Source organism: Haliotis cracherodii, unplaced genomic scaffold (genome assembly GCF_022045235.1).
Source record: "Haliotis cracherodii isolate W230 unplaced genomic scaffold, xgHalCrac1.p SCAF_1, whole genome shotgun sequence".
Lineage (NCBI taxonomy): Eukaryota > Metazoa > Mollusca > Gastropoda > Lepetellida > Haliotidae > Haliotis > Haliotis cracherodii.
The window spans coordinates 36288460-36305216 of record NW_027266264.1 but is presented as its reverse complement, the minus strand read 5'-3'; the positions used below and the strand labels follow the sequence as shown (position 1 = coordinate 36305216).

Below are 16757 nucleotides of genomic sequence, written 5' to 3'. Positions count from 1 at the left end.
CAGTGAGTTAGGTTTAACGCCGTTTTAAACAGTATTCCAGTTTTATCACGGCGTGTCAGCTTAATGTGGGAGGAAAGTCTGAAGTGATTCAGGTCTCAGATGTTTACCACTTTGGTGAAACCCATGAGCACGGGTATGGTGCTGACAAACCTAGAAACATAATCAGGGCGAACCGGGATTCGAACCCACAATCATAGGTACTCTGCACAGCAAATAGCCTTAGACGACTGGGCCACCCATGCCCCCCATATACACTAAATATACTCATTTCACCCGCATATGGCCATAAAGTAGCATAATCACTACCTTTAAACTAATGAATCAAAGAAAGGTCTGGTTTCGGTGAGAGGGAATTGGTAAGTGCTCAGAGTCATGAGCGCTCATATTAAATCACACAATCACCAATACTTCTTGTGCAACATGTTCTACAGCCTTGCAGTCATCAACTCTTCACATTCAGTATCATCCAAAGGCAGGGTTTGCAGAGTTGGACTCGTGTCATGAGTTTTATGTGGCCTCATTTTATTACTTGACTAGAAATACACACAAGTGATAACAACACCACTTTGGGCCTATGTATTCATGGGTTATAGAGTAACATGGTGTTTACAAACCTGTGCAGTGCTGATGATGAAGATGATGATACGTCGGTACCTTAAGAATTGACCTTCACTTTGTGTGAGTTCATTGGAGTATGAACCTTCATAGAGTGAGGGCCAAACTGTATGAACGTCGGAGCAATTTCTTACCTCAAAGGATGTAGGCCAAGATCTAAACACAATTTTATTTACACTGACAGCCATACAACAACCAGCTATATCGCGGAGTAAAATAGTTCCTCAAAAAGAGAGGTGACATGGGCATATGGATGCACAACTTGCTCTTCAGGAACATCTTACGCAGCACATATGTTCAAATCATATCCTCATTAGATGAAAAAGGTATGTAAAGAACTACTGGTACCTCATTAAGTCAGTCACGATGACAGCACATCGTAATACATTTACATCAAGTACAAGACGTCAAAATGGCCGACACGAAAAACGTGACGGGAGAGATTTCTGAAGTTGTTAATGAACATGTGGCGGTTACATGTGTTAGTCATCATTGATCAACTGGCCAATCATTGAAAGGTGAATAAAGATGCGTCAAACAGACACTAAGGTAAATTCATAGATTGCTGGGGATGGTCAATGTCAGCCTAGGCACGGATTGAGTTGATACTACGATTGTTTAGATGAGCATTTCTTCGTTTGTTCATTAGGATAGGCCGCAGCGAGGACAATCATGCAGTCAGGCTCTCTGACATTTCTCAAGGTATACTGAAACGCTGAGACCAAGAATAAAGGTTCTAAATGAACAGAAAGCACGCTTATGTATGTTTCCGTGCTAGGGAATTCCCAGGGGTTTCCCCAGGAATGTTGAAGTAGTTTGTCCGTGTTTACTTCATTTCAAGAACACGATCTCGTGAAGAACGTATGAACGTCAAATTGTGTCGTTCGTACACTTATGAACGTCAATTTCCCGGTCATGAGACCGACCTCTCGTCCAATGGAAAAGCTGTATATCGTGTAAACTTCAGATTAAAAAATTAATTATATGTCATTGAACTCAATTGAGGATAGCAATTAAAACTGACTTTTTTTGTAAGGATAGATGTTTGTCCAGGCTTACAAAGACAAAAAGCTGCTCACCAAATAAGCCATAAAATTGACTTGATAAATTATGTGTCAATTGCTGTACACTGTATTAAACTAGAAATATAATGTAAATGTAATTTGTGAATAAAAACATCATAAAATGATTGGTAAAGTAAAGTAATTGTCATTATTCCAGTCATTCATAAGGTCACATTCATAAAGTGGAGACAGTGTGTGATAAACAACATGATTGGTCAAACAATGAACTCGAAGGCATCTAGCATACAGATTATTGAACACGTTCTGTTCTGTTGGCGTTCTGTTCACTCTTGACATCTGACAGATGATTGACAGCTGTCATTCAAGTTGTTTTCAGTTTCTGATCTCCCAGCTTCTTCTTCCTCTGGTAATACATGTAGTTCATCATCTTGTACCCAGCTGAAACAAAGACAACCAGGATGAGAGAGCAGTGACATAAAATTCATGAGTTTATGATCTAAGCAAAGTTACTGACGAAGATATAGAGCGATGTAGTGGATATCAGTGGAAGGGATATAACCCTTTAGTCCAGATGAGCTAAACATTGTTTTTATTGAGCAAAATAAACAGAATCTTTTTTGGGTTTCTAATCTGTAACAAGTATGTCCAGTGATAAGCATGTATCATGTAAGACCTAATGGTCAGACTGTATTAAACTCATCTTATAACATATATGCGACAACACATTGAGATTTTCTACGGCTTTTCAGATTATAAAACATGTGATGTCTCCCATGGTAAGAGACTTTGGTACATGGCTGGATGAGGACACAGCCAACATCTAACAGGCAGCATGGGTTGCATGAACGAGTTGAGACAGGGCACAAATACTACTCACCTAGTGCCAGGAGAAACAGATATGTATGTAGGAACCAGGGGAAAAAGAAGGCGAAGTTGGCCGAGTTGGGTAATGTTACACTGAACCTTCCTGTCTGCTCAAACAGGGGGATGGACATTATCACTATTGTCCCTGAAAAAAGATTAATCACATTATCATTAATTCTCAACAGATCACTGATAATCAGAATAGCCTCAATAAAGCACACACACACACACACACACACACACACACACACACACACACACACACACACACACACACACACACACACACACACACACACACACACTGTATAAGTCTACATTTTCAAAAGATGTGCATGTCTGTTGAGTAAAAATTATGTGAAAGGAGTAGATGAGAGCAAAGCCCAAGATTTGTAGAGGCACAGATACGTATGAGAAAGTGAACAGACATGCTATTTATTCAGTGCTGTAGATATATCATGGCAGCATGTAGTGCAATATTGCCTGGATAAGCCAAACTAGTGATGAATAGTGTGAACATTGATCTATACCATCAAAGTATGGTCACTGACACCCATGCTGCAAGGACCTTGTGGAGCAATTATAACAAAAACATAATAATAAACAAAGCTGGCCCAGCTTTTTAAAGAGAAATGGCCTCTTTATCATATTTATACCTTCAAAAAGAATTCCAAGAGGATAGAGAGGGATCCACACAGTGTAGCGCATCCAATTGATGAATTTCACTTCCATATTTATACTGCTCAGCATGTAGAAGGGGTACCTAAAACACAGCATTGTGATGTGAAACAATGTAAATCACACCATTATACATGTCTAATAACTTCCACATATCAAATGTTCCATCATTCAGAAGATGGGGGATCTTAAGTGACGATTAAACCAAATCATAAAATTCAAAATGGATTAACACGTTTTGGTGAGGTATAAGAACTGCCCTCACCAGATATCAATGGACAATGCCTCAGATGTACCGGTAGTATATGAAATGTGAATTCATGACAGAATCAACACAATGTAACATATGCAAAATTGGTACTAGATACGATTGAATACACACCACATAATGCTGAAGACGTTATACACAGTATTGTGCCTACCATACCACATACCATAATCTCTAGTACAAAAGTCAGAAACCTTACATGCTACAGTATCATACATACCATAATCCCTAGCACACTAGTCAGAAACCTTACATACTACAGTATCATACATACCATAATCCCTAGCACACTAGTCAGAAACCTTACATACTACAGTATCATACATACCATAATCCCTAGCACACTAGTCAGAAACCTTACATACTACAGTATCATACATACCATAATCCCTAGCACACTAGTCAGAAACCTTACATACTACAGTATCATACATGATAATACATAACTTATAGTCATAAGTACATCTATCCCTGACACACTACTACCGGGGGCTGACGGGTGTACACGAACATTTAGCATATAATCGATAGTCATACATGTTACAAATATATCAATATGAGTTCACTAGTTGCAAGATTTATTTTTGGTTAATTGTGTGTGTGTGTGTGACAGTAAAGATCTGTTCTCACACCACCATTAGTATGGGAACTCAAAGTGCAATCAGGGTCACTTAACAAGCAAGAGATGTCATATCAAACAGTATCACGCCAAGATATCTGCACAGCTGACTTACAAAAAGGCAGCCAGCCATTCAGATACCTGGATTCTTTACTGAGGTACTGCTAATCTCCGTACCGAATGAGCTCTACTGCGCTCCACACAACAAACAGGTACCACACCGCTGGGGCACTGTGTAGCCGTGGCTCTTGGAGAAGTAGTCCAAATAAGATGAAGTTTCTGCCAAAGACCTGCAAGTCAAATTACAAAAGTGAAATCAATTACTTGCAAGGGGATATTTGTTTTGGTGTACATGCCAGCTACACCACACCAAACTGTCATTTACAGAGTCTGGACAAACCAGTGATTGATATTATGAGCAACCTCCCAGGCTTTCAGGGTATGATGACACGCAATCAACCAAGTAACCTAGTCCGACCACTCAATCCATTAAGTTGCCTCAACCCGACAAGCATAGGTTGCTGAGGGGGAGAGGGGTATCCTTATTCAGCATCTACATTGTTAAGGAAACGCTTCTCGGCTTTGTAAGTCAGTTTTCTCTCCAAAACTAAAACAGCAAAATACTTGTATTTACAATTTATAATTTAATCATGCTTGCGCCAACCAACTTTATAATCAGTCATTATAAGAAGATGTGAGAACATGATGCTGCTGTTTGATGATGATGATGATGATGATGATGATGATGATGATGATGATATTTAATCCTGACACATTGCTGCCTACCTGTGCTAGGGGAGCAAAGACGCCCGACTTGACAAGACCCAGCATTGGGTGTATGACCTCCAGACATGCTACTGCTTGACATACCATCAGCTGGACCCCAACAGCCTCAAATGCAGTGTGTTTGATCTCTGAAAAAAGTGTGATATGATTAAAATATACAGGCAGAGGTTTCTGAATAACTTACATCCACTAGTCTGAGATATAGTTAAGTAAAGTCAGCAAAATGACAATTCCCTTAAGACTATGGACTTTCTACTATTAGGCAGCTGGCAACTCTGAAGCAGATCATTTATACGGACTAGTGAAACTAGAAACCTATTTCTAAACCTAACAGTATCATACAGACAGATATGTAAAAGATAACTGAAATTAGCAAGATTGGGTGTGATGAAAGGAGCCATACCATAGCTTATGGTATAGGTGTTTCTTCAGTAGAAGGGTGAAAAATAACTTGAATCTTGTCAAACTTCCTGTAAATGATTTTACAACTGCTTCAAAAATGATTGGTTAAGAATTGCCTCCCTTGGTTCATAACAGAAATAAGACTGCATTCATGCTTCATTTCGAAATTATTTTTCATAGATCTTAGCATTTTAACTAATTGTGATAATGTCTTATGTTTTCCATAGTTCTTACCTTTCTACAGATAATATCATTATAAACAGTTTCACAATATAGTGGACATGACCCTTTCCTAGCTATTCTCTTTACCATTGCCTCTAACAGTACTCACGAACATACCATGTACAGTAGAACATGGATATAACAAACTACAAGGGACCAGAGCAATCAGTTTGTTACAACCCTTGTACTTTATACACGTTTTCGCTCTTCTTGGATAAGACAAAACACAATACACGTAATTACAGTGTTACACGTGAAATCTTCATGGCCTAATTTCACTGCAAGTTCGTCAGCTTTGGTCTTTCTTGTTTTTTTATGCCAGCATCAACAGCGTTAATAATTCTCAATTTCGTGTCTAAACTGATAGCTTTCCTCTTATTATTGCCCGCCATGATAGCATATGCAAGTGAACTGACACTTGGACACTATCTCGTAAAATGTATATGTTAAATGTTTGTTTTACAGACAAGATTACATGTACAGGTAAGATTAACACAATGCAAATTTAACAAGGTTGATTCGTCACCACTGCTAGTATTGATTCGCCGCCATTGTGTTGATACGCCGCTGATTGCGTACAGCCAATTGTCAGTGACACTTGACACTGAGTGAGATTTCTCTGTTCGCTATACACGTCACTAATTAGTGATAGATGGACTTGTCAGTGATCAGATATCAGTTCGCTGTATCCGTTAGTTCGCTGTAGAGAGTTCATATACATAAATTTTATATGATATTATATAGGCGATAAATCGGGGATTTTTTAACAGTTCGTTATATCCGTTTGTTTGCTATATATGGGTTCGTTATATCCGTGTTCTGCTGTATGTATCATCTAAATATTACAAAACACAATTTGATGTGAAGGCTGTAAATGTAGAATAAACTGGCTGTTGTGGTACACTTATCAATATATATACCGTACTCGACGTAATAAGTGCCCAGGGCGCTCTGAATTGGAAATAGGGGGCTCTTATTAGAATATTATTTTGGTGAAAAAAAAACAGATTTGAAAGATAAATTTTGTGGTTTATACTGACAGTCTGAAATGTTTATGTACGACAGATATATTTTTCCAGAATTTAATTGCCCATGATTAAGGGTGCATATAACACACGAGTGCGTATTATACACAAATAAATAAGTCTTGTGTACATTGATCAATCGGAAGGGGTGCCAATTGGGATTGTTCACAAGCCAATATATTAGCAAATATCACCGTGGGCACTTATTAGAGCGGGGCGCTTATTACGTCGAATACGGTACATATATTTTTAACACACTAATATTTAAATTTTGCATTCAACGGCCCATTTTCGAACCAATCAAATAAGAATAATTCATGTTCTTTTTATTATTAATTTAGTGTACCTTTACATGCTATATATTATAAAAGGATGAAATGATAATGAAAACTGTTCTTCACTCCAGACTTAGATACTTGAGGCCATTCAGACCATAAAACAATTGTAAAGTATAGTGGTCAACAGCCAAAACTATATACTTAGGGCTACTGAAAATTACCCTATGGATTGCTGTCAGACAGCTGAACCTCACTGAACTACATTCAAGAATAGACATGGCAAATTTATTTATGACGCTCCTCAACCAGATTTAAAACAAACGGGTTCAAAATCTCAACTTAATTCAAAATGATAGAAAAGGACAAAGTTACCTATATCATGCTATATGTTCATGTTGGCTGGTGCTGTGCTAGATGATAAATAACACAATTTGAGGATTCCTAAATTACCTACCTCAGCTGATTAGTTGCTACAAAGCAGTCTGAGTGATTGCATAACAATATCCTTCTAGTTAACGATCAGTTTGACTATATCATGATAAAGGTTCTACTATCACCTTTTATCTACGATTCTAGTACCGTATATTTTCTCATGGGTTAATAATTCCATACACCGATTTACAAAATGGCGCTTCATTGTTGATGGCAACATAACGATCATTATAAGATGAGATTAAAACAAGACAACAGAAACCACTTCCTACATTAGGGGAGTGGATGACTGGTTTGTTAAATCTTTATTAGAAATGATAATGACTTTTCAATATAATTACAATGTTTTTCATCTTATATTATTGACTACTGCAAGTACCAGCACAGTCTTGCAGTCCGACTTCGCGGTGTGTCTTTGCCTTTCACTTCCTGGTTCAGCACATCTACGGGTCATATCATGTTCTTTCATATTTCAATGGTCAAGTTAATACCTCGGCTTATCTACGGGGTCGGCTTATCTGCGGTCGTATATGGTAATCAAGTTTCAAATGATGAAATCAAGAAAATGGCCTTATCACGGGGCACATGGGGCACATTAGAAATTTGTACATTACAATTGGGTAATTATGGTAACAGTTCTCAGACAACCCTGCATAGGTGTTTCTATATATTGAACAGTTTCCGAGTTATGCTCCAGAAATGAATGCTATGCATATTTGAGTCTAAGTCTGGATTGTTGCCATAGAAACACAAAAAATATCTGCTTTTAGCAATACCAAAACATCAAAAGACACCAGTTTAGCATGTCTTTGATACATATGCAAAGTTTCATAACAAAATATTAATCGGTTTCTGAGTTATGCTCCGGAAAAGTAATATGACAAAGGGACGAACAGACAGACAGACAACACCCAATCCTTCATGGCAGGGGATAATAAGGCAGGATGTAGTAAGGACCAAATAAAAGCATCTTATCTGTGTAAAGAAAGCAAAAGGATGCTGGTGTCCATGACATTTGCTGCCAAGGACCCCACAATCTTTTTAAATTTTAACATTTGGGTTATTACAAAGACTGAATTACTTTCACGTTTATGCCATATATGCTCATCTCTCCTTTATAGTTCTCTTGTTTCTACTTAACAAAATTATAGAGTATATATAATAAGAATATGATGCTGCTTAGCACAAGTTATGGACAGGAAGTGTTCTTATAAGTGACTGACTGATGGACAAGATGACCTATGAAACAATTGTAATCTCACATTGTCAAGGCAGGACCAAGCAATTGATCATGTAACAATCCGCAGTATTTGCTAGTATCCTGCCCCACAGACATGTAGAGGCTGATCACAGGTGCTTACACTCTAGTCAGGACAGATTGGACATGCCTGACCAGCTCTGATATCAACCTCCCTCTGGCAAAGGGACGACAGTTCAAACACCATGACCTTCACCTCCTGTCATTAGAGATTAAGAAACTGGTTTAACATGACCAGTTCCCTAACAGAATGCTCCTTTTTAAACTATGTTATGCCCTCATGAATATCAATCACTGTTAACTTGATATTCACTACCTCACTTTACTATCCAAATGATACATCTTTGTTTCAAATAGATGAAAACCTTACATGTCAACAACAACAAAAATAAACCACCTGCCCAATATAGTTAAGGCAAATACTATTGTAAGTTTAAGAATGGAGAATCAGGGCTTGATTTAGCTATAAAAAACATGCACCAGTGTAAAAAATGCATCCTAATATTTATGTCCACATGCACCAAATGCATGTCAAATTTTGTCAAATGTGTGTCTAACCCTCACATGTCCATACAACATTGACCTTTGAACACATTTCAATACCTCTAAGCTTATTTTCCATACTAAGTCAATAACCCCTTTAAATGTGTAATTTGTCGAGCTTTTGGGGGCCTGACAGGTTAAAATGTGGGTATTTTAAGATTATATGCACGTTTCAATTCTGATATATTTATGGGTACAGGGTACAACCTGGTTTTGTCTGGTGCACATAGGTTTTCATGTCAACATGCACCTGGTGCAGGTTAAATCAAGCTCCTTAAATCAAGCCCTGAGAGTTTCTTTAAAGTATCAATAGTCACAATGTTTTCTTGGACTTCATGTCTCTGCAACAGTACTGAGGTTTACATTATTATTACCATGGTAATCCATGCACATATGATTTGTAGGGACGTCACGATTCACTAGTAGTAATACAATGGTGGATCGATAATATTCTCAGACAATACCATAGTCGATACACAATCACCTCTATCGATATTTTAAACCTGTATCAATTCATATTTTAATCCTGTATCTTTTCACACATGCAACATTTAAAACAGCATGACAATCACTGAAATACAATAATGTGTGTATTGAAGTGCATTTTGTTTGGGCAACTTCCTCATGAAATACATAAATTCATGCAAAAATTGCTGCGAATTAAGTATCATACTGTGACATGCCAAAGATTTCATGAAGATCAGAGGTAAAGCTCAAATGATATGTCAGAACTACAAAGTAGTCCAAAATATGGGCAGTCATAAACAGTGTTTGTGTAGTTCCATGTAGCAGTCAGCAATGTTCCAGCTGTGTCAAGGCAGCAGTAGAATAATGGCCTGGCCAGTAAGACAGTGTGTGATAGCATGAGCATTTATCCACACTGTTGAACAATGACACACCACAGCCAGGCAACACATTTTATCCATGCAATCCTCACTTAGTGGTATGCTACAATAGGCATGGAATGCGCCAATCCCATGGAGGGCATTCATATAGAGAGGCAACGTCCGAACTAATGTATGCACTTCTGTTGTGTGACATCAATCTGGGCAAAAAATATCTCCCTACATCTGGCATATTGGTTTGCATTTTGAAAGCTTCCACTGTATTCATGGTGTTAGTGAGTGAGTTGGTTTTGCGCTGTTTTTAGCAATATTCCAGAAATATAAAGGTGCGGGACACCAGACTTCACACATTGTATCCATGTGGGGAATCGATCCCAGGTCTTCCACATGGCAGGCGAACACTTTAACCACAAGGCTACCCCTACGCCCCTCATGGTATTAGATATGGCAGTCACTAGACAAAGACTTCAGGCAAGTTTTAGAAAGCATAGACTGTAATACTCAGTATCATGTGTTAACAAAGTGCCTAGATATAACATACCCTCTCCATATCTGAAGAACTTGTACAGCAAAATGACTGTCACGTATAAGAATCCTATAAACTGGAACAGGTTGTACATGAAGATGTAAGACAACTTGAAGTTGGGCGTTTTTGCTGCAAGAAGAAAACAGAAGAATCTGATGCACCAGTCCCTTCATCCATGTATGACTTACATATGTTATATATTATCAGCCACCACAATCACATTAACAGCATAACATGACCAATAGCCTTGTTAACGTTATACTATGTAATACTGGTAGTGTTAAAAATTAACCATGAACATGATTTATCAAGGTTATAATACTAAAATTAACAGAATCATTCTTTCATGCTGGACTTGGTCATAGACTAAACTGCTTACCTGTTGCATCACCAGTTCCAATCTCTTTTTCGATTCTATCAAGGAACTCTTTCTCACCATACTACAATAGAAAACGGAGATGATCATATCAACACCACAAGTGATAATAAATATAGTTTAGCAGGTGTTTAAGCTACATCAGAAATATTCTTGTTTGGTAGGTGCACCATGTGCACTGATGGGCCACTGATGGCAAAGCATACAAGCAACATGTTCAGGAGTGTAATAATCAATCATTGGAATATACCTAGGATACTTAGGATACCATATATCCTAATTGGAAACAATGTCATCCAAACTGATAATTTTCTTGTACAACCATCCCCAAAACATTCTAGACATTTACAAAGTGATCTAAGGTACTGAGTAGCCAATCAATCACTGATTATATTTAATCATCACAGCATAACTACCAAATATCATTGTTTGAAATAATGTCATAAGAAATAAAAATGTCCTTATTGTTCAGGGTCCAAACTTGGTATATGCCCACTAGACAGAAGCTTGTAAACATAACAAAGGACTATGGTCACATTTCTTTGTCAACAACCACTTTTACTGAATTCTTGTAAATCATTCTTATCTATCAATATAAATTATAATGACACAAAGAAGTATTACCAGCTCTTGTTCTTCCTGTTCTTTATCTGACTCATCCATGAATTTATCAAAGTCAATCTTGAGCCAGGGCAGCTTCATCTGCTTGTGAGTGAGACGGGGCCACACCTCCCCTTCCCCAACCTTCTTGATATGAAACTCCACACTGGTCTCTGTGACCCTGTACTTGCTCTCCTGCACCAATTCAAACAATAGGATTGTGTAGTAGAAGGTGAGACAAATGTCTGCAGAAAATACTTGAAACAAATTTGTTAAAAACATATACTGTAAAACTACAGAATATAACTCTATAGTATAACATGTCCAACATTTCAATATGTTCAAGCTTCAGCAAAAGTAAAGATATGAAAAGTTAAATGATTACACAAAAGCGATAATTTATTACACTTTGATAGCAAACACCATAGATATGAAATATGAAATAATCTTTGTGTTTGAGTCAACTACATTCATAGGAGGGGCGGTCGGGTAGCCTAGTGGTTAAAGCATTTGCTCGTCACACCGAAGACCCGGGTTCGATTCCCTACATGGGTACAATGTGTGAAGCCCATTTCTTGTGTCCCCATGCCGTGATTTTGCTGGAATATTGCTAAAAGCGTCTTAAAACTCACATTCATAGGACCAGCTACTTCTTAAGATCTGAACATTCTAAACTGGTGGGTATTGGTTTAAATTTGAAGATTGATCATTGGTTTGAGAAAAATATTGATAACAGATTATTTTTGAGTGATGCTGAATCATACATTAGGAAGTCATTTTCAGTATCCTTTAAAATGTTCAAATAAATAAATAAACATTACAAAATAGGAAAACCCTTAAGTGGTATCTTACAACACTCTGCAACAGTAACATATGCATTAGGAAACATTGAAATAGTAACAAGCTTTAGAACATTGTCTGTTATCAGACATTTGTAGTATATTCAATTTTAGAATCCTTTTGGAAACCGAACTCAATGATTCAATAAATCATTGACTAAACGTATTAATCGGAACAACACTAATATTCATACAAATACACACAAACATGCTTACAGAAGTTATTTTAAAATCTTAAAAATGTAGTAAATCATTTACCTCAGAATCAACTGGAAGATAAAAATCAATGTTGAAGCCATATTGGTTGTTTCCTTTCAAGCCATTCCCTTGAGCATAAAATGTCAGAGAGTCTTCTCTCAGGTCCACTACTTCATCCTGAAATTAGTTCACTTTACATAATGTACACATCACAGGTGTTAGCTACTGACATTCATCTCTACATGTATTATTTCCTCCACTTAAGAAAGAGTGCCATGTTGTGTACCATGCATATTGAAGTACTTTTATTGTATGATCTTGTGACAAGTATCCCCATGCTTGTTGCACATGGCGTAAAACAACATTCACTATGAAACAGTCCACAATGTCCAGCTCGTCTATAGTCTGGAAGGTAATTTAAGGTACAGACGTTTACTACAAAGGTCTCAACACGCATAATTCCCGTGCACCCTTTCGAGTTGAGTTGATTGGTTCAACTGTGTCATATGGCCCTGTGACGCAGGGGTAGCATTATGCAGATGGCTGTTTCAATGAATACTCGTTCCCCCGTGACGAACAGGTCTGGTTGTTGATGAAATATAGTGATAGCTAAATAGACAGATTTTTTATTCATGCACCGATTGTCTTTAAATGTAATATCCAGTTATGTATGACTGTTTAATAATCTCATACAAACTTTGACTGAAGTAGTTCCGATAGTTTTTCAGATATTGTAGTAAACGTTGGTACCTTAAAGGTGCACTGATCTAACGCAATTCCCCGGACATGTTGTTGCCTTTGTTATTATTTTTTTCCCCGTGAGTACCCGGATGATACGCAACGCAACTGAGTGTGACCAGAGACTGGGCTACCGTCTGCAAGGACAGTTAAATAAACTTGGAGGCTGGAGGCAATATTTGTTTTACGCATTTTTGCATAAACACTGATTGGTTAACTGTGATCTATAAAGATTTCGACAAAGGGCGCATGTTAACTAATTTCTTCAGCCTAAACAAACAGACAAAAAGAACGGCGGAGCTCATCGGATGTCGTCATTCGGAAATACCCCAGATGATTATACTATTAGTTTAATACTAAAAAAAGTATCCATGCAGTGAGAGCATTTTCGGATTTCATCGATAATACGACTACTACTCCCTTGTTGTCATCCACGTTTTCTCGTATTACCCTACACTTGTGTATTTGTCGTCATTCACTTGATGCTCAGTTAATGAATTTATTACAGGTACAATTAGTGGTAGCACCACTTAGATTACCTGACAAAGATTCCCATTTGGCATTTATTGTGTCTGGGGTAATTATTCAATCTAAATCCAGGTTTGAAGTGAGGTGAAATGTGTCTTATGTAATATGCACGTGGCAGACAAGCAAGAGGTGAATGATCAGTTGATTTACTTTTTTTAGTAAATCAACGGATCGTTCCTAGTCATCAAAGGATTAACAGAAAATATGTTGATTGTTTAATCACTGTTATCTTGCACAGTGGATATGTCAAAAGTGAGTGTTTACAAGTCTAGGTTTACTAAAACAAAGGGAATACACTCATGGTACACTTATGGTATTTGCTTCCTTCATTTGCTGTGGCATTGAACCGATTCGTCCTTGTTTCTCTACTTCTTGGTTGGGAAATTCTTCAATGTGCGATAGACGTTGTTTTCACAGGTCTTTTCCTTTGTAAGTGTGTATATATTACCATCAATTTGTAAAATGTGATTCTCTCAGGCAATTTAAAAATGTGTAAATATGTCCAGATTCATTAAGACGATCAAAAGGGCCTACATACCTGACAGCCGAGAGCAACCGCCACAACTAAGACAGCTCATCATCACAACAGATTATTATGTAGGATTAGAAGCCAAACAACATAGAAATGTACTTATCAACGTAATATTTTCAGTCTCTTGATGATGACATTAAACATAAAAATGTTTGGAATTTGTTATCATAATAATACAGATGGAAATGTTTTTCAGTCACTTTGTAAAATAACGGAATATTTAGGCCTTTGATAAATTTGAAAATGTTACACATTTTGACAGTAAAAAAATATACACACTATAAAAAAGGCTCAGGTGACATATTTACTTTGTGTTGCAAGTCAAAATAGTGTAAACAAAAATCGCAAAACTACCAAACAGGTGACTTATCAAAACTTCATAAACCATTACCGATGCTACCCACAAAGATACCTACATTTCGTTATTATCTCGAAAACTCTATTTCATTTTGTTCATCAATGTGATCATACGCCCTTATTACTACCAATAAAGTTACTAATGAGCTTACGAATGGCGCAACAGAGGTCGCGAACTAGTCTAGATTTCTGCTATACATCCGGGTACTCACTGGGAAAAAACAACAACAAAGGCAACAACCAGTCCGGGGAATTGCGTTAGATCAGTGCCCCTTTAAATTATCTTCCAGACTATATCTTATCTGATCAGACAGCAGTGAAACTGTGAAAGCTTATTCTATGAACTTGTAAAGGTATCTGGACAGGGGTGGAAATAGACATAATCAAATTAGGTATGCATAGTTAAACTCTAAAGATTTGATTACAATGGATGTAATATTCGAAAAACTAAAGGCTACCGGTATGTAATAAATTGTAGCAGACGATGTGTGTTCATGTGCTCATATGACCAAATATATCGAGTTATCAGATAAAAAATAATACTTGAGAACTTCCAATGACTAGCTATTTGTGACACTATATGTATTGTTCATGTTTGGATTTTTGCACACCTCAATGTCTCTTAGATCGATCTTGAGGGAAACAAAATCATTTCCCTGTCCCCAGTACACAAATGGGCTGAGAACCTCCGCCATTGTTGCAGCTTCGCAGTAATAAACTAGTGCTTTTGTTTGAATGCGCGGCCGTACACTTGACTAGACAGAGGCTCAGTCTAAGAAAATCGTGACTCAATCTCAATTGCAGTTATTATTTAAGACCTAACTACAGTTTTTAATTTACGTTATATTATTTTGTAGAAACACTTCATGTTATTTCTTCTTTATCTGAAAACACACCACAATAATGTTTTTTTATCAAACAGTTTTCACTTAAACTGTTTTCCGCTGGTCTTGTACAAAGGCTCCTGACAGGGAAGCTGTCAGCTTGAGCTTGCAGTGGCGATTCCTTTACGTCAGTGTAGGGAGATCTGTCAGCGTAGCAGATGATAAACATCGAATCGGCGAGGTGGAAGATCTGTCGTCAAACTTCATTTAGGAAACTTTGTGCGAAAATGTTGTGATTATTTACTCTCTGCGTACTTTGCTGGAGCATGGAATGCTCTTCTTACCGCAGGGACGATGAGGAAATTACCAAATCGGCCAAGTAACAGTAAAACATGGAATTTAAACAGGACCCGATCGAAGACAGCTATGAAATAGGCGAGGAAATAGGAAGGTAAGAAGCGGCAATCGGCTGCATGGTCTTTTTATCATTATCAACTCATTATTATTCATTTCTTTTGAGGGCGAGCAAGTTATATAGTCATGTCAGTTTGGAGTGTACCAATTGAGTCATTGGCGTAAAATGGAGCAAAAATGGGTTCGCTGCCTTCGGACATGACTTGTTGAATGGATTCCATTGCTGTGCTGTGATTTGGAAACAAGCAAATCTTCGCCTTGGTTCTTAGGCTGCTAGGCTGTGGGGAAAGATGCATGCTACCTGAGTGTTGTCCACACCTGTGCTGTCAACGCACTCTATACCAATGGGTATGCAGTGATTTATACAAAATTGTTCATTGATTTATTGATTTCATCTTCAGATCTGGTGAAGTGCGAAGGATCTATGAAAATTTGGTTTGTCACGAGGGCATCATTTCCCAATTCGTTGGAAAGTTAATCAAATCTTATGCCCATTGTACATTGAATGGGATATCTGTTTACCTTCAATATATATTTCATGTGTCAAAAATGATATGAATTTATACCAGTTTACAGGTCCATGGAATAGGTAATTTGACATTATACATATCCCAAAACTAAGGCCACAACAAATGAATTCTCTGGAATGGTTATTTATGCTAGTTAGTCATTGGCCCTATCCATAAAGTGATCTTAGTGCTATTACTCCAATAAGTCTATGTGAGCTGTTCCCATCTTAGTGCAGACATTGCTTTGTGGAATGGTCAATACTGTATGAACAATAATTTGGTATTAAATGTGTTTAACAAGCATGTTGCTAATGACTTAATGTAGAAGAAAGGATTACATTATCAAAAAAACAAAAAGTCTTTGTATATATGTTATTGTAAATCATAATTATTGTCCCAGTCAGCATTCAATAAGAAACATTAGTAGCTTATCAATGAATGTTCCATAAGCAATCA

The 16757-nt window shown here is 37.4% G+C and overlaps 2 protein-coding genes across 2 annotated transcripts in view; one reads left to right on the top strand and one right to left on the bottom strand.

The window, feature by feature from the left end:
- Window positions 1-247: 247 nt before the first annotated feature.
- On the bottom strand, window positions 248-15249 carry LOC139477121 (very-long-chain (3R)-3-hydroxyacyl-CoA dehydratase 3-like). Its single transcript, XM_071259675.1, has 10 exons — window positions 15166-15249; window positions 12460-12576; window positions 11387-11557; window positions 10766-10826; window positions 10402-10515; window positions 4856-4983; window positions 4247-4359; window positions 3161-3267; window positions 2518-2649; window positions 248-2078 (listed from the first exon to the last, which is right to left on the bottom strand). The coding sequence occupies exons 1-10, from the start codon at window positions 15247-15249 to the stop codon at window positions 2002-2004; spliced, it is 1104 nt and encodes a 367-aa protein (XP_071115776.1). The 3' UTR covers window positions 248-2001.
- A 333-nt stretch (window positions 15250-15582) lies between these two features.
- The window catches only part of LOC139477114 (death-associated protein kinase 1-like), a 165964-nt gene continuing 164789 nt past the window's right edge, over window positions 15583-16757 (top strand). Inside the window, exon 1 of the mRNA XM_071259664.1 lies at window positions 15583-15829. Within this exon, the coding sequence (XP_071115765.1) occupies window positions 15771-15829 (59 nt within the window). The 5' untranslated portion in view covers window positions 15583-15770. The remainder of the gene's footprint in view (window positions 15830-16757) is intronic.